At 36.0% G+C, this 17718-nt stretch overlaps 2 protein-coding genes across 3 annotated transcripts; both read right to left on the bottom strand.

Moving 5' to 3' along the window:
• Window positions 1–167: 167 nt before the first annotated feature.
• LOC120483732 (uncharacterized) lies at window positions 168–4071 on the bottom strand. The gene is made up of 4 exons (XM_039678928.2): window positions 3112–4071; window positions 2058–2421; window positions 1875–1962; window positions 168–1790 (listed from the first exon to the last, which is right to left on the bottom strand). Exons 2-4 carry the CDS (start codon window positions 2246–2248, stop codon window positions 1650–1652), a joined length of 420 nt encoding a protein of 139 aa, XP_039534862.1. The 5' UTR covers window positions 2249–2421; window positions 3112–4071; the 3' UTR covers window positions 168–1649.
• Window positions 4072–4590: 519 nt separating this feature from the next.
• On the bottom strand, window positions 4591–17291 carry clk2a (CDC like kinase 2a). Of its 2 annotated transcripts, XM_039678923.2 has the most exons (13): window positions 17155–17291; window positions 15928–16121; window positions 14412–14679; window positions 13466–13556; window positions 12560–12626; window positions 9970–10086; window positions 9649–9815; window positions 9422–9516; window positions 9187–9316; window positions 7611–7693; window positions 5819–5898; window positions 5626–5716; window positions 4591–5496 (listed from the first exon to the last, which is right to left on the bottom strand). In XM_039678923.2, the coding sequence occupies exons 2-13, from the start codon at window positions 16119–16121 to the stop codon at window positions 5305–5307; spliced, it is 1575 nt and encodes a 524-aa protein (XP_039534857.2). In that variant the 5' UTR covers window positions 17155–17291; the 3' UTR covers window positions 4591–5304. The 2 variants fall into 2 exon arrangements, with proteins under 2 accessions (XP_039534857.2, XP_039534859.2); XM_039678925.2 differs by lacking the exon at window positions 13466–13556 and having other exon boundaries at window positions 17155–17248.
• Window positions 17292–17718: the final 427 nt, after the last annotated feature.

The following is a 17718-nucleotide window of genomic DNA, read 5'->3' as shown; positions in this document are numbered from 1 at the left end:
AACATGGGTTGCCTTAAAATTTTAAGTTGATTGAACTGGAAAAATTGAGTTAATACAATGAAGGAGATTAATTTAACCATCAGAAACTCAAAATAATAAGTTATCTCAACTAAATAAATTATTATAAAGTTGATTTGACAAAAGAAAATATGTTGTGATAACAAATCTTGAAAATATTTTTTACAGTGAGTGTTTTACCATGAATATATGCATTTTATAGGGATAAGTTGTCATGTTGTAACTTTCTAAATTACTTAATTGGTATTTTTAGCCCAAACAATGGTTGGATATTTTTGCATGTCACCGATCCCATTCTTGAAGTTTCATTGATTTTATTTACCGTTTAAGTTTTGCTGAAGTTTCATTGATTGTTTTAGGCTCCTGTTTAAATTTGGTTGAAAACCAAATGGCATTTATATTTAAAATATTATTTCATATTTCAAATCAGTGTGAACTGCAGGTTCCCATGTGACAACTTGTGTTCCAGTGTGATACAGTGTGACAGCATATTGTTGAATTGTATTATGCCTCCAGGGTGAAAAACAATGGAAAAATATGTGTTTAGTAACTGAAACTGACTCAAAGTAAACTTAAAAAATCACTAGATAAAGTGTGACAACTAACCCCAGCATTGTTCATCCAGGTTCTTGCACAATGTCATGCAGTGGCTTATCATTGCTCACATCAGGTCTTCAGTAAATTCAGTGTATGGTTTCATGTTTCGACTACTGTCAATCCTGTAAAGTGCTGAGTATCGTGTTCCTGAGCCCAAGCTTAAGTGAAATGCTTTACCTTTGCCGAGCAAGAGGAGGACGATGAAAATAATTAAAGACATTGCCTTTGATGTACACAGTCTTTCAACAAACAGGTGGGGAACATGTGCCAAATGTGCTGGATACTGTCCTTCAAAGCTCTGTGCGTACTGTGCTGTAGCCACTAATTACATTTCCTTACGTAAATACAAGACCATTTTGTTCCTTGTGTTCACACACGTGAACTGAAAATGTAGCAAAATCCAGGTAAATTTAGAAAATGATCTGCAAAATGATCAAATGTGGATCAAATGTAAGTAAAGAAAAATAATCTGTCATAAACTGGTTTAGTTGTTTAGTTTTTGAGAAACAAAATGAGTACATTTTACAGTTTGAAATAACTGTACATGACTTAAATTAAGCATTCAGAAGGACTAGAAACATGGATAAAATATGAGTGCACCACACGTGAGTTGGGGACCACCAGTGAAAATCTTCAGATTTATTTTCAAATTTTAGTAAGAGTTAAGCTTGTTTAAAATATATTTCTATTTATATTTTTTCTTTCTTTAAAAACAAAACAAGATTAACGTTTTCATTAGGCCAATATATATTTAGATTTTTATGTTATAGCCTATTTTTTTATCATTTAGTGGATTTTCAATGAGGTCGGATGACATATAATAATCATGAAATATCATAATCAGATTATATTCCTGGAATGCAGCATATGCAGGTCATAAATTAACCTCAAATTGATTATTTGAATCGAGATAGGCCTATTTATTATTATTCCCAGCATTATTCAGAAATTTCTTCTTGGTAACCAATAAACTGGATAAGGATAGTAAGATGTAACACCATCAGAGTCATTTGAAATGTTGTTCTTCTCTGTTTTCACATGACTTTACATGGATCTGCCGTCGATGATGTTTGTGCTCCGTTCATGTTGAGGCTGAGCCCTTGGAAGGCACCAAAAAGAGAGTTGTCATTTTTGGTGGCGTTCTTGCTTTTTAGGTTTGCCCTCTGAACTGGTGCCTGAAAAATATACATATATTAAATGTAAGCCACTATATTCCGCCAAATATGTGTTTAAAGTGGCGGCAGACAGAACACTCGTACCTTTGTGAATTGGTGTGGACTTCTGTGATGAATCCTCATTGCGGCTCTTTCTGCGTTCTTCTGCGCACACTTGATTTGCCTTAATTTCCTGTTTAAACAGAATATAAACAATTATTTTTTTAAGCTATTGGGTTTATATAGATAATTTAAGTGTTTAATAATTGTATACGCTTATTTGTGTACCTTTCCCTGTGCAGTTCTGCCTGGTAAGTCCTTAACCAGGACGAGTCATGTGCTGTCTGACCGTAGCAGCAGGGGGCGCTCTTCCGACGCACGCTCTTGCTTTTCCGGCTGAATCCATCCTGGTTCCCCGTAAAGCAGCTGGTCAGCTGTCGGAGAGGAGCACCCAGAGACTTCTTCACCACGGCGTCCATCTCTTCTTAAACGTGGTAATGAACGTGAATACCTTTGAGTCTCTTTCAAACGCGGTGATACTGAAGTCCAATAGTTAAAATTAGGGATATTTCAGTAAGGAAGTGTATTCCAGATATTCCAGTTTCATATGACCCATCTAATGAATAAATGTAAGTACAGGCTGGATTAACACCTAGGAAAAAAAATCACATAGACGAGTCAGTTTTATAGAAAACAACATTGGAAAATTACAACAACAGCAACAAACATTATGACACTAGACATATTTATGAAGTGTTTGATTTTTTGTATTATTGCCTTTATTTATGTAGAGATTAATACATGTTAAAATGAATTTATATAGGCTAGAAAACAAGAATTTAACATTCAAAATATTTTCTCAAATGACTTTTTTTTAAATAAACTTTTGGTGAGCAAAACATATACAACACTGTAAAAAAATATTTTCATGATTAATAATCACAACATTTTTTCTTTTGTCAAATCAACTTAAATAATTTATTTAGTTGATATCATAAATATTTTTTGAGTTTCTGATGATTAAATCATTTTCCTTCATTGTATTAACTCACTTTTTCCATTTCAATGAACTTCAAATTTGAAGGCAACCAGGTTACTTACTTTTTTAAGTTAAACCAACAATATTTTTTTTTACAGTGTATACATGTAATAATCAAAAATTCTACTATATTTACAACACAGAAATATGCATTTTAATCAAAATCGTTCCTTCGGTCAAATGCACAGAATTTGTAAACGAATAAAGTATAAATAAAAGCCTAAAAATACTACAATAAACTCTTAAATTCCTTATGTAGAACATAATGACAGAAAAAACGTTTAGCATGAAGGTCCAACATACCTGACGTCTGGTGAAACTCTTCAGATGCACGTTATTTGATGTAAGGAACCTGACGACCAAACTCATCTGCTTAGCTTTTCTTGTTGAGCTACATGTTCTTAAACCCAGCTCCCTCCCTGCATTTCTCCCCAGCTAATTCTCAAATGACGTAATTGTTTGTAATCACATTAGTGATGGTGGAGGTATCCCAGCCACTAAGAGAGAAGAAACCACTAATATTTTGCTGCTAATATCAGTTCAACTCATATGTGTAAGGATCAATATAGTGAAGCTGACCAGCTATTGTTTTATTTAAACTTAGAGAAAAAGATACCTGTTGTATGACCACTGATCTTAACAGATTAAGGGTAAGATCCTTCCTTTCAACAGATGGGAAAACAGATTGAGGAGGTTTAAAGACAACGAACATGTGAATGAAGTCAGTGTTGAAAGAATGGCTAAATTTACAGAGCTGTTTGCAATGGACAAATCAAACAAAAGTAAATGAAATGGCTCAACAAAACAAATGTTTCAATCGGGTTTGCCCAAATTCAACTAAAAATGCAAAAGAATGGCCCAGAAAGTTGAGAGAAGATATCATCACCCTTCACAAACAAGGAACATGATACAAAAAGATAGAGAAGACGCTAAATGTTCCTAAATGTTAAAGGAGTAGTTCACTTTTAAATTTTATTTAAAAGAAATTAAGGTTTTTGATGAAAACATTCCAGGATTTTTCTCCATATAATGGACTTCAATGGGAACCAAACGATTCAAGGTCCAAAAGACAGTTTCAGTGCAAACTGTTCAAAGGGCTTCAAACGATTCCAGACAATGAATAAGGGTCTGCATTTTTTGCAAACGTTGCATTTTCAGGAAATCACTTGAAACATTTGTGTTGAGCCATTTCAGTTACTCTTGTTTAACTTATTGCAATAGCTGACAATCTGTAAATGTTGCCAATAAACCTGGTTTTCAATGGGAGTTATCTCAAAAAAGGTTCTTTAAAATTAAGAGAAATGTCCTAAATGAAATGTTATTTCAATTGTTCACAAACCGTTTAATTCATAAAATTGAAATTCTGTATATGAATCACTTGGGTGAAGGTTCTTTTTATAACCTTTTCTTCTTTGTTCAACTAATTAAAATATGTGTTTTAATATGTGTTTGTAAAATATTACATATTCCAAATATTATAATCAAAAATACAAGGCATTCTGGAATATATATATGTTAGTCTTACAAGTTAAAAGAATTAAATGTATGCCTCATATCCATCATTAAAAAGACTTAACTCTGAGCTTTAAACATTTCTGAGGGATGTGATTATTAAAAACCAAATGATTATTATGGCAGAAGACAGTGTTTTATAGCACTAAACTCATGTTAAAGCACTGCACTAATGCCCAACTTAGTGGCAAACGTTTAATTCATATCAGCATTAGATTATCATATGCACATACAATCGATATAGAAAATGACTTGAAAAGAACTTCTTAATTGTAAAAACATTTTGCCTGGAGACCTCACTGTGAAAACCTTCACAGCAAGCAAACATACAGGCTCTTTATTCTGTACTCACAACATGTTTATTTGTATTTACACATTTATACGGTCAAATCCATACAAACACACAAAAGGAGACATCCGGTTAACTAAATAAATACTGTAAACGTGTTGCTGTTAATTGGTTTGAATCGAACTGAATACAAACGGTGTCGCGACGCATGTGCGATTTTCAGCCAAGGGCTAAAATGCACAAAATGTATTCGCCCGATAAATAATTAGATTGTAACAGTGATGCTTGTTTTGTCAGTTATTTTCTGAAATGGAGTGTTACATTAATGCTTTTCCCCCCATCAAACCACTTGCCCTCCGCTTATGACTGTCATAAGCCACAATTGGCTGGAAGAACTGAACTTAGGAGGGTAGATTCACTCAACTCTCTGAAAGTCCAACATGTACAAGCATGTCAGTTGACTGGGAGCTTCTAGATGCACCAAGTTCATCACATTCTCCTGCTGCACATTGAGCTGGTCTCACATTATGGGAAGTTGATTGGAGAAATCATATGATGTGCAAAGGCTTCATTCCTCTTGCACTATAAAACTTAAATCAATGTCAGTTCAACTCCATGTTAACTCTCTTGGCATGAGAGTCCTTGAGGTTGTTTTTTTGGCATAAGACCGTGACGTTGATTGAAGATGAATACTGTCACCGACTGATGTCGCGGTTTCCCTCCCAGCTCTTTCCGGCATTTTGGTCAGCGCTGCTGACGGTGCTCTGAAAGAAAGGATGCCTCAGGGCTGCAGCGAGAGTAAGACGCTTCGCTGGCTCATACTCCAGCATGGCCTCGATCAGATCGAACAGCTGGTGATGCTCTTCAGCTTCGGATAGAACATATCTCTGAGAGAGAGAGATGATGAAGATGATTGGAAGTACATTAAGATAAGACCACCCATATTTACATAAACATATACCCACTATATTAATTTTGCAGGCACAAAATTTGAAGCCTATAAAACAGTTACTTACCCGTAAAGGTTTGCAGTTTTCTCTAACGTATCTTCCTGCTGAAGAGTTCTCGTCCCAGTCCAGGCGTCCACGATAAAAGTATTTCTGTTTCCTGTGCGGTGAAGAAATGATCATTTCAGTTGAACAAGCATGAGCGGCATGGAAACTATTCAAAGACTTAAGAAAATCCCAGTTAAGAGCGTTAAAAACGTACCTAGTCTTACGAATCATACGGGAAGGAACAGGGCCCAAAATTCTCTCCATCATGGCTAAATGCTCCCGATTATCATGAGTCTTAAGAGTCAGATATAAAAAAAAGAATACAATTAGGATTGATGAACATTACTTAGTTGATGATAAATAGGGTTGCCACCCGTCCCTTAAAATACGGAATCGTCCCGTATTTGTGAAGTAAACAGCGCGTCCCGTTTTGAATCAATACGGGACGCGGTTTGTCCCGTATTTCACGCATGATCCCATGCAAATCATGCCACCCGCATTCTGTGAAGACTCGTCCTATTCTACCCTTGATTGGGTAATACTCGCTGTCATTGTTGGTTTGATTGGTTTGTTTAAAATACCATCAGGTTCAGGGCCAATCAGAGTCAGAAGAGGGCGGGTCTTGATGCGTCCACCTCTGAAACGAAGTGTGTGCAAAAGTACCGACGAGAGAGGAAACAAATACTTGGCTGGAAAGTGTCAGTGGCAATTAGTAGCCTAAATAAGTTATCATTAGAAATAAGAGAGATATATATTTAATACATATTTAATAATAAAAATGTGCATGTTGTGGAGAAATTAAAAACCTAGAGAATGTCATCCTTTAATAGGCTACTATAGAATTAATAATATGTCTGAATACATAAATAAATACATAAATAGATTTTCTTACCAATAATACAAAGTCATATCAACGGACATAATTTTACATAGACCCACACATAGTTGAATAAACAAATAAGGATTTTATAGTAGCCTATAGATAATAGGCTACTAATAGTAATTATAATAAAATCAATTTCACAAGAAAAGGTAGAGTAGTTAATTTGCGCATGAATGCATTTTAGTGTCTTTTTTTCCATGGTGACGAGTCTAGAGAACATGCGGTATAGGCCTATTGTTTTTTGTTGTTGTTTTTTTCTTTGAAAAATAAATATATAACATTAATAGTATTCCATACATTTGTCAAAGCTTGGTAGACAACTATTATATTTGTTAATGTTATTAAACAGATTAATAAATACATTATAATTGGTATTATTAAATATTAATCATATATGCATACTAAATTATGGTCATATCTGTAATACACACTTTATGGCAATTAAAAGAAAGTTTTAAAAGTGCTACATTATTTAAATAAAAAATAGACAAACAATTACATAACAATTTCAAAATGAAATTCAAAATCAATGTGAGTAAATAAAAACAATAAAAATATCCCATCCATGCAGAATTGTCAAAAACATGATTACTGGTTCATATATATATATATATATATATATATATATATAGTAAATAAGTAAAATAATAATATAAAATGTTTTCTGTTGCAAGCTCACATGTTTTCTCTTGGTTTATTGTTGAGCTGTCAAGTTGTCATGTTGAAATAACCAGTTCCATACCCTTGACACATTTTTTAAAATTAATTTAATTATTTATTTATCTATAATATCTTCTTTATTTATCTGTCCCTTATTTTGCCTCACTGAAGGTGGCAACCCTAATGATAAACAGCCTCTTTAGCAACATATGTTCCTATACAGTCAACTGTGTGTGCATGAGAGAGAGAGAGCATTAGCGAGGACATCTGAGGTCAAAGGGCAAACAACAGGTGTTTGGATATAGTGTGCGTGCATGAACACCTGTGACCCTTTGGTCAGATTCTACCTGATCTTAAGCTGCTTAAAGAACACATACATAAACAAAGAGTGGCTGTGTCGACCTGCTGTCATGACTCAGACAAGTGGTACTAAAAAAAGAAGTAGCAGAGCTAGACTTAGTACCTGGAAGAGAGTAAAGCCGAGGTAGTACTCGAAGAGGATGCAGCCTATACTCCACACGTCACACGGCTGACTCCAGCCCAATTCTGCAAGGCAAAACAATTTGGTTCACTATTTTGAGTAGGGGTGTGCACGAATATTCGATCTATAATTAGTAATCGAAAAATCAAATACTATTCCAATTTTACTTGTCTTTTTTTCCACTGGGTGGCGCTATGGAGCACATTTAAAAAGTGGATTGTATTCGATCACGTAATGTTGTTGTCTGCCTCACAAAGTTTGGAATTACTTAATTAAAAAATGGAATTACTTCTAAACTAATCAATTATTAATGAAACTGGGTTATTCTAATATCACGACCACAATGAGAAATCGCATGAAATCTAAACACCAGTCGACTGAGGAAGCAGCTGTGTCCACCACTGCATTACTGACTAAACGCAGCTGTACCCCCGAGGAAATCGTGATCCTAGATGATATCTTCTGGTAGCAAAATGATTCGAGACAAAAGCTTCCTTCAAGTTTCGTTTAAGACGGCTTTAAGAACAGAAAATGCAAAGTGCCGTTAGTAACTTCACTTTGCACACTGTGTCGCTGCAATGTCCGTCAGCGCAGCGCGTTTTCTCACTCGAGCATGTGGATTTTATTGTTTTTCCTCAACAACATGAATGTGAAACAATATAAACCTGATAATGCATGCCATGTACGTTTGATAATCTGCGCAGTCTGCTTTATTAGCGTTTTTTTTTTTTCGTTCGCGGTGCTTGAGCTTATGATTTTGTTCTTTATATTTTTTGTTTCCACATATTGTTTGATGTTTTCAACTAAATTTTCAACTAATATTATGTCTACTGCCTAAAATTGTTCAGAAATAATGACAAATACTTAAAAAAAAAAAAAAAAAACTTAGTGTTTTTAATCTAGTGGTGACATCATGTTACTGCATCATAACCTTGCAGGGCAATGTATAGTATCAGTCAGAAGCACGTGTGCAAATTGTTTAAGTCAGTGGATCTCAACTAGGGGGCCTCAAGATGACTTAAAATTATTTAAAATAAGCCAATTGCCACTCAAATCAAATAAAAAGCACTAATGTTTGCCAACAGAACGACCACTGGCTCTGCATCCCGATACCTAAACTCATTACTTCAGACTTTTGCGCACCCCCATTTATGTTTTCACTGTATTTTGAGACTAATACATTTAAAAATCTTACCAACCCCAAACATTTGATCAGTACTGCACATATAAATAACAGTACCCGTTTACTCTTATATTAACAGTAAAGCGACATGCAGGATATTTCATAACAGATTAAGGTTGGGTATCAGCTTTCATGGCAACCAATCTTACGTTGGACGATTCCCTGAATGAAGTCACTGACTCTAATTAAATTCCTTGTGGTGGAAAAGAAGCTAATGTGCTGTTGCTGCAGCGATTAACCCATTCTAGTCCCTGTGCCTTAACTGGTCTCGCTTCATGCCAACAACAAAATTATTCGAGTTCAAATTCAGGATCATGTGTACTGCTAAAATACATGCTTTTTGGTCAGTCATGAATGAGGTGTGATTGTCCTTACCTAGAATAACTTCAGGTGCTCTGTAATGCCTAGTAGAAACGATGGTGCTGTGGTGCTCCTGGTCAAATGTAGCGCTGCCGAAATCCACCACCCTCACTGCTGTGCTCTTCACCGTACGCTCGTCTCGCTTCTAGCTCAGAGAGAAGGGGGGTTTTCAATAGCTGATGCTGATATGTTAACAATACACACAAAAAATATTGGTTTAGTTAAAGCTAATAACAAACGCTTTCATTACCTTCTCCACATTGTATGTGATTGTGAAGTCCGAGTTGACAAAGAGAATGTTTTCTGGTTTCAGATCTGTGTGGGTCAGTTTGTTTTCATGCAAATCTGCAGAGGAGAAATAGACCATGATACTATGAATTGCAGAACTGGCCTTTTAATACAAGGCAAATGGAGTCCAACCATAATTTGTGGGAAAAAAAAAAAACAAACACTGATCTTACTTGAATATCTACTTACATTTGACAGCCAGGCAAAGCTGGTATGCCATATGACGCACTTGGCTGATGGAGTAGGGCAGGTAATTGTTTTCTTTGAGGAAATCAAAAGTACTGAGAGCCAAGAGCTCAAAACTGATACACATATGGCCATGATAGTCGAACCAGTCAAACATCTGCACACACAAACTAAAGAATTGAGAAAGAGAGAAAAGTAGACGGGTTAAAAAGTGCAATTTTGTAAGCAAGTCATCCAAGTCGTCTTTGGTGTTTTAAAGTAAATTTGCAACTAGGTGCTTAAGCACTTCATCATACACAATTAAAGATTCTCCTGCCAACTCACTTCTTATTCTCAGGATCCTTTTCATTGATTCTTTCCAGGACGTTGATCTCCAGCCGGGCAGCCTCTTTGTATTTTTCCACATTTTTGATGATTTTCAGAGCAACATGTGCTCCACCCCTTAACCAAGCAGAAGAGCATTAGTTTAAACATTGCAATGTTCTCATATCTTATCTGTCAGATTGCTCTCTACCTACATTTTTAAACCTGCAAACAAAGGAATGAACTATAGTTATGGGTTAGTGAGCACAGCCATTATAACCTTGAATGTGCAAGGCTTCCGGTGTCAGCCGCACGAAAACAGTCCTTTGTGCTGCTTGATACTGCAAACTGGTATTCATGTTATTTTAACTGATCAAAATCAAACACTGGTTTGTAGAGCAAATAGTTTTACCATTTACTCCCCTTTGTTATTCCTAATCTGAAGTCACAAGAAATGGCTTACTTCTGCTTTGAAAAATAAGATGGATAGCATTTACATTTCTTGTCTGTTTTAGGGAGAAAACCAGTAAAACTGATGAATTGCAAAAACGCTGATTATTGATCAATAAAAGCTAGGGATGCGCAATATATCGGCCACATTATCGGTATCGGCCGATATATGATAATTTATGTTATCGGCCCAACAAGAACATTTAGCCGATATCTAAAAGCCGATAAATAACGTATTATTTTCTTCAGCTGAGACACTTTAAATGCGCACTGTTCAACATAATGCTTTTAAATTGCTTGAAATACGATTGAAATCACTTTAAAAAAGGAAAATCCAGTTAAAGTGCAAAATATCCAGCGCAGGTCTTTCATATCGGCTACACAACATTAATATAAGAAGTTGAACATCATAATTGTGTTTGTATCTTGGCTTTTAATGAGGAGACTTTTTATAATCAGGCTCTCAAAAATTGGCTAAAAATTTGGATTTAGATTTATCGGCCAATATATCGGTTATCGGCTTACAAATATAAAGAATTATCGGTATCGGCCAAATCGGCGCATCCTTAATAAAATCCATAGACCACTGGTGAGAGCTGGGATGGTCCTTATTTCACCGAATATTTCATGGTTCTTTCACTTTTTCCAATTTCCACTTTCCAGACTCAATTTCCAAACCTCTGTATTTTTCACACAATATTTACCATAAATGGTTCATACTGTATTATTTTCAGCTTTATATTTGGGTATATAGTAGTCATCTGTAAATATTTTAACTTTCTCAGGGTTTTTTTTTTTTCATTGATTTTCTCAAAAATAAATACAGACTTTTGCACGCACACAAGAAACCTGAAAATGTGTGTGCTTACACTATAGAATTTCTAGTTTTATATATACAATAAGCTATTTCTTTCCTGTGTCACTGCCATCTTACTACGAAAAAAATGGATGCACATGAATTAATAGATCTATTTGCTCAAAATTGGACTTTCCTTAGGGTAGTAACTCTTAATAATCAAGCCCTAATGTCCAGTGGCGGGGCTGGGGCTGATGGCACAATATAACTGTGTGTGCTGTCCTATTTGCCAAGTTCACGGGTCTTTATAATAGAGTGGTCTAACGGCTTTCGTTAGAACAGTTCGCCATATTTCAAGACCTTAGGTCTGCTTTAACGCACACTCTGTGGCGGCTAAGAAACCAAACAGCGAAATGGGCTGATAGTGTTGGAGAATTTCATATTTCATCTGTCTTATACATGAGTCTGAATGCTGTAATGCCAAGCAGGAAAACTAGGTCACAGGGCATGTGAGGATGGGGCACATGAGGACAGGGACAAGAGAGTGGAAAAGTACCCAAAAAACTTGTAGTAGAGATGCAGGTGTTGGGAAGCACTGGAAGAGAAACACATTATATACAATGTAACGATGTGCCCCCAAGAAAAGGATAGCAATACAGATGCCCATTGTGTAAAAAGATAATAATACAAACGCTAATTGGACACCAACGACAAGACTAGAGCACTGGCCCATGAAAGATCATATGGCCAGCTGGTATCTCACTTAGTTGCTTGTCAATAAAGTTAATTCTTCTGAGACCTGAACCAAAGATTGTGAATTTGCCACAACAATAGCACAATAGGTGGCTCAGTGTGTTTTGTCCTATATGCAAAGTTTAATGGTTTCTTGTGTGCGCACAAAAGTCTGTTTATTTTATTCTTTTTGCAAAAGGTATTTTTAGAGCCTCTGTAATACGGTGCTAATAATTAGTTGAGAACAAACTCAAAATTGAATTTATTTAGTCGTGTTTGACAACCACTAAACAGCTGCCATGATAAATATAATTTCATTAAATAATTCTTAACTTTCTTTCATGGAAAACTAACTAGGGGCAAATGTCTGGAAATGCCAATATTTATCCATACTTTACTTTTCCAAAACGGCAAATAGGAGGAACCCATATATTTTCTTACATGACGCATAAATCTATAAGCCCTTGGCTTTTCGTACTGTCTGGAATAATCACAACACTGCATTTTTACCTACCAGAGCAGATTTTTTTAACCCAACAACTAGACAGACAAAGAAACACATTTTGTTTGGAGTTCACACCATGTTGGTTTTGTAATATAGAATCTGACTGGTCGCTAAGCGACGACGCTCACCTGCGATGATCAATACATTGCATCACCCTCCCGAAGGTGCCCTCGCCCAAAGTGCTGACAATCTCATCTAAGAGACAAACAGAGGGAAAAAGACGTAGAGAAAAGGGGAGGGGGAGATGTAAAGAGCTTAATTAGACAGCGCATTTAAAGAGAAAATCCTAAACAAGTTTCCTAGAATCACATTTTTAATCTTAACTATGACTATTCAGGTTAACCTAAAAAAAATACGACACTCATCACTACGCACACTCTCGATGAAAAGAATAAATCATATTTTTTCAACAAAAAAAAAAATAGTCTGCATTTGTTTAAAAATAAATGCAAAGAAACAGACCTTGCGTAGGTCTGACGCAGAAGGACTCCTGATAAATAGATAAATTTAACTGAGGGATTTTAAAACAACGGGACTGCCTTAAGCTAATTCGAAAAGTAAAATGACTGTATTTACTATAAAAAAAAATAACATGCATGCTAGTACCTATGGAAGTATTGTGCATGTCACAGCAATCAAATCTTTAAATCGAAATGATTGACAGCATACGATGTAAGTGTGAATCTTGATGTAGCCAAATGCTTCAATAAGACCAGAATAATATGGGACTAGGAAAAAAGCTAAATCTGGGAACCTGTCAGTCAAGAATTAAAAAGGATCATAATACTTCTACACAGCAATACAAACACCCCATCCCCACGGAAAAGAATAATAAAAAGGATCTATGTTCGACATGCCTTCCCCCTTGCCTGTTCCGGCAAAAGGGGAGAACATTCTATGACAGCATCATCATCATCACCACCAGTCATGATCATGATCATGACCTCCTGCCCTCCCCTGTGTGTGTGCTGGTACTGATAGGGAGAAAGGTTACGATATAGGAGTAGAGGAGTAGTAGTAGTGGCAGTGTGTACATCTCTCTTGCAGGACGTCGCCACTCCGACAGATCAGGTGACCCTCCTCGTCGTCCCTCACACACAGTGCCCGTGTCCCGCTGTCACTCCGCTGCTTCGGCCCCGGCCAGGGTCACAGGTCAGAGATCACGCCACGGCCGCAGAGGGAGGAGGGGAGGTGGGCGGAGCGGGGAGAGTGGAGGGGGGCAGCCGTAGCCACGGCGACGAAGATGAGCAGTGTTGTAGGTAGGTTTGGTGGTCATGGGGCGAATCGTATGACACCACGTGAGGAGATATATATAACGATAGGGATATAGTGCAAGGGATCAAGTCAAAGATAACATTTTACCCCTCCCTTCTTGCTTGCTTTCAAACTCCCCCTCATCCCTCTGCCTAGCAACCCTGACAAAAAGTCACAAAAAGCAACCTGCATCAAACATTTACTCATAGAAGAGCACATGAGTGAAGGCATTGCTAATTCACAACATGACAAAAGAAACAGGTTGCTCGACTGGGAGACTGGAAATAAAATTAAAAAGAGCTGAAGTTATGGAGCAATTTACATGCTTTCATAAAAAACAGTGAAAGAGTCATATAGGCGTGTAGATAGAGCAAGATAAAGAATGGATGAGAGTTATGGCATATTACAGAGGCTTTCCCAACAAACACATTTACTACTTAATGTTTACATTAATGACTATTGTATGAGTCTCACTATAATGTAACAGTTGTGCCAATTCGATTATAAACACTGAAAGCCAAGACTTAGGCTATCACTATTAAAAAGACAAAATGTCAACAAAAAGAACATAAAACAAAAAGAGTTCATACTTACCAAATCCTGGGGCTGTGGAGAAGAAAAGCGTTATGGAGAAAGAGAGACAGGAGCGTGTAGAGGTTGAGAGAGAGAGAGAGAAGAAGGGATTTGGGGGTGGGAAAGAGCAGGCTCGGGTATTGAAGTACTCACCGAGGAGGATGGGCTATAGGACCTGGTTCTACGCCGCCTTCGTTTGTGCTTACGCCTGCTGCCTTTCCTCCGGTAAGAGTCCTCGCGGTCCCGATCACGGCCCCGTCGGTAGTCGTAGCTGGGCGAGGCGTCGCGGGAGAAGTAGTTGCTCGGCGTCCCGTGTTCCCTGTCGCGATCCCTGTCCCGTTCCCGGCTGTGGTCCAGGCGCCGATGGCTCTCGCCGTAGTGTCTGTCGTATGGCCTGCGGTCTGAAGATCGGTTGTCGTAGCTGGGAAGAAGATGAGCGCGTTCATACCATACAATCACTAACAGAAATAATGATTCTTTCAAGTTACCATTGCTTACTTCCTGGTATTGAATTGATATTCATTGAAATATTATTAATAATAATATATGCCCCTGATATGCTTTTTTATTACCTTTATGCAGTGTGTAATATAGCTGTTTGTGAAGGTAAAAGATCTGCAGGTCTTACTTCCTGTTACATACCAACGTCACACATTTATGCAGATGTTTATCATGCTTTATAACAAGAAAAAATAATATATATATATATATTATTTTAATATATATATATATATATATAATATATATATATATATATATATATATATATATATATATATATGTTAATATATATATATATATATTATTTTAAAAAATAAATATAGATTTATATAACTAAAAAATAAGTATAATTTATTTTTTTAATATATATATATATATATATATATATATATATATATATATATATATATTATTTATTTTTTTTAATTCACATTTCTTTTGTAGTGTAATGGCAAGGTATTCAATTATTAATCTTCTCTATTGTTTAACTAAAATTAGTGGTAAATACCAAAGAAATTTTACCATGATATTGAGGTGCTATATGCATGGTTTTAACTGTCCATCATGATCTTAATGAATGATACTATGGAATACCAATGGTTATTTTTAATAAAACTCAAAATCTTATAAAATTTAGGTTGTTCCAATTTCAACAGAAGTTACTGTTTTTGTTAATGAACAAATTTGCATTTGTTCAACAACTCAAGCTATTTCTCGTGCCAACTCAAGCTACAGTCAAATATGCATTTCTCAGAGACAAAACATGTAATATTAATATTGCAGCCTGCACTGCAAACTGTGCTGAAGATATGTGCAACACAGATCCAAGTCAGGCAACACAAACCGGGTTTCATGATTTGAAACAATATCACCCATTAAAACGTGCCGAAATAAATGTTTCTATTAAGAAATGTATTTTGTTGAGGAAAAAAGACTGGAAATGTGTAAAGAATTAAAAAAACGTTAAATGTTTGTCATGTTCTGACAATAAAAAGTAAACCACAATCAACAGACTGGTCATGAAAGTGCAGACTCATATGAAGACCGCAAGTGTTTAGGGTGCCATTTCAGACATATTTATAAAAGGAAATATTACAATTAAATTATTTGACTGAATTTTTTTGTTGTTGTAATTTTGGCCAGTGCTTTCACTACACAACGATCATACCTCCTGGATCTGGCATAGCCGGCCTCCTGCCTGTGTCCTCTCCCTCTCCTCTCACGTTCACTGCTGGAGGAGAATGTCGGTGAGCGCCGATGCCGAGGTTTTCTCCCTCGCTCTCGGTCTCTGTCCCGATAACGATCTTGGTAGCTGCTGTGGCTGGCCCTTTCCGAGGACGGGTACCGTCTGGAGTGCGGCATCTGCTCGAGATATAACATAAAATTTATTAAGATAAACAAGAAAATAAAATGAAAGTGCTTCACTAATCTTGTGGCTTTTGGGAGTCAAATGACTGTCCATATGTAGGCAGGAGAGGCAGGTCCAGAATAGGTGTCAGAACAGACAAAAAAATATTTAAACAAGAAGAAGGCTGATTTTAATTTAATTGATAAAACATTGCCACTTTATTCTCTTTTGTATGGTTGATGACACACATGTTTGTTACTGTCATACAGTATGAACACTACTACCAATAAGATCAGCATGGAAAACACAAAAATATACATTTAAATATTATACATCAAGGATAACATATAGGCCTGGACGTTTTTTATATGTATCCTGGTATATATTGCATAAAACATATTAAGGAAAAAATCATATCAGGCTTTAGAAAATTAATTTAGCAAAGAAATAAATATTAAATTAGCCTAAATTTCTTCGAAAGCATTTCAAATCTGGAAAAAAGTAAACTGACGTTTAAAATACTTTAAAGTTACATTCTTAGAGAAATTTTGCCCCAAAACTATATCAAGAGCCAGTTATTCGAGCCAATTTCTATATTTAGCAAAGAAACGGCAGACCAAGCTATAAGAAACCACATATAAGGAAAATACTCGATGTGATCAGATGTTTACAATGCATTATTAAAAGAAAAAACAACATATATGCAGCAACGTATAACGCTGGATCAGCTAACGTTAACCAACTAACGTTAGCTAAAGTAATTTTAATTACCATTTAATTTTGTAGCATAACGGAAAGGAACTCAATTATTAATCGTCTCTAATGTTAAACTAAATTCTTGATGTAAGGACGATACATGACATGGTGTCGTAACTTTTGAAAACGGAAGATAACTATATATTTAGCTGACTAGCTTCTTTACGCGTCGACGGCCATTTTGAGATCTTCTAATCTTCAACTGGCCATTTCTCAAATGCTCGTTCTTGTTCTTTTCGGCTGAGATAGGGGCAAATAGTGGCAGACAGTAAAATTATGTTTTGTACTCACCGTTTTAGCAGCCAGCCCTGTGCGTTTATCCCAAAGAAAATCCGTGTTGACGCTTTGGCTAAATTTTCTCACTCAAGACCAAATAAACAGTGTAGAAAAAACACTACTTCCGGTCCCTCCTCTAATAGCTTGTTGTTTATATCACGCGCGCGGGACATTTGTACATTCAATGTGAACAGTGCGCTATTTATTCTATAATGATAACCCTCAAAAAATGTTACCCAAAGTTTATTTACCCAAACATTTACTATAGCCACAAGTGTCTTCACAAAAAGAAAACAATATATAAAAAGTTAAGAAGTTTATTGTATTTGAAGGAGTTTATGATTTTTACAGTAGTAATTTTGGATTATACTATGCTAAGCATAGTTACTATAATAGCCACTAGTGTCTTCAAAAAAACACACACACACACACGGAAGGAATCTGTGTGGAGTAACACAGTAGTCAACTTTTTTTTTTTATAAATAGCAAGTTTACCAAATACATTTACATTAGAATTGCTTCTTTTATTGGTATTGTTCATATGCAGCTTTATTTTCCAAACATACTTGCATATTTGAC

The sequence above is a fragment of the Pimephales promelas genome, chromosome 18 (genome assembly GCF_988280905.1).
Source record: "Pimephales promelas chromosome 18, fPimPro1.hap1.1, whole genome shotgun sequence".
In the NCBI taxonomy this organism is placed as follows: domain Eukaryota; kingdom Metazoa; phylum Chordata; class Actinopteri; order Cypriniformes; family Leuciscidae; genus Pimephales; species Pimephales promelas.
Note: the sequence above shows the minus strand (reverse complement) of the source record. Positions and strands in the feature narration are given on the sequence as shown.

Bases quoted from the DNA above. Each gene is read 5' to 3' on its own strand.
- LOC120483732 (XM_039678928.2), bottom strand. From the start codon at position 2,248: ATGGACGCCGTGGTGAAGAAGTCTCTGGGTGCTCCTCTCCGACAGCTG. The intron at 1,963-2,057 runs GTACACAAATAA...CTGTTTAAACAG, and splicing joins GCAGAACTGCACAGGGAAAG to GAAATTAAGGCAAATCAAGT. The intron at 1,791-1,874 runs GTACGAGTGTTC...TATATTTTTCAG, and splicing joins GTCCACACCAATTCACAAAG to GCACCAGTTCAGAGGGCAAA.
- clk2a (XM_039678923.2), bottom strand. From the start codon at position 16,121: ATGCCGCACTCCAGACGGTACCCGTCCTCGGAAAGGGCCAGCCACAGC. The intron at 14,680-15,927 runs GTATGATCGTTG...TCTTCTTCCCAG, and splicing joins GGCTATGCCAGATCCAGGAG to CTACGACAACCGATCTTCAG. The intron at 5,717-5,818 runs GTACGTTTTTAA...TTCACCGCACAG, and splicing joins CGTATGATTCGTAAGACTAG to GAAACAGAAATACTTTTATC.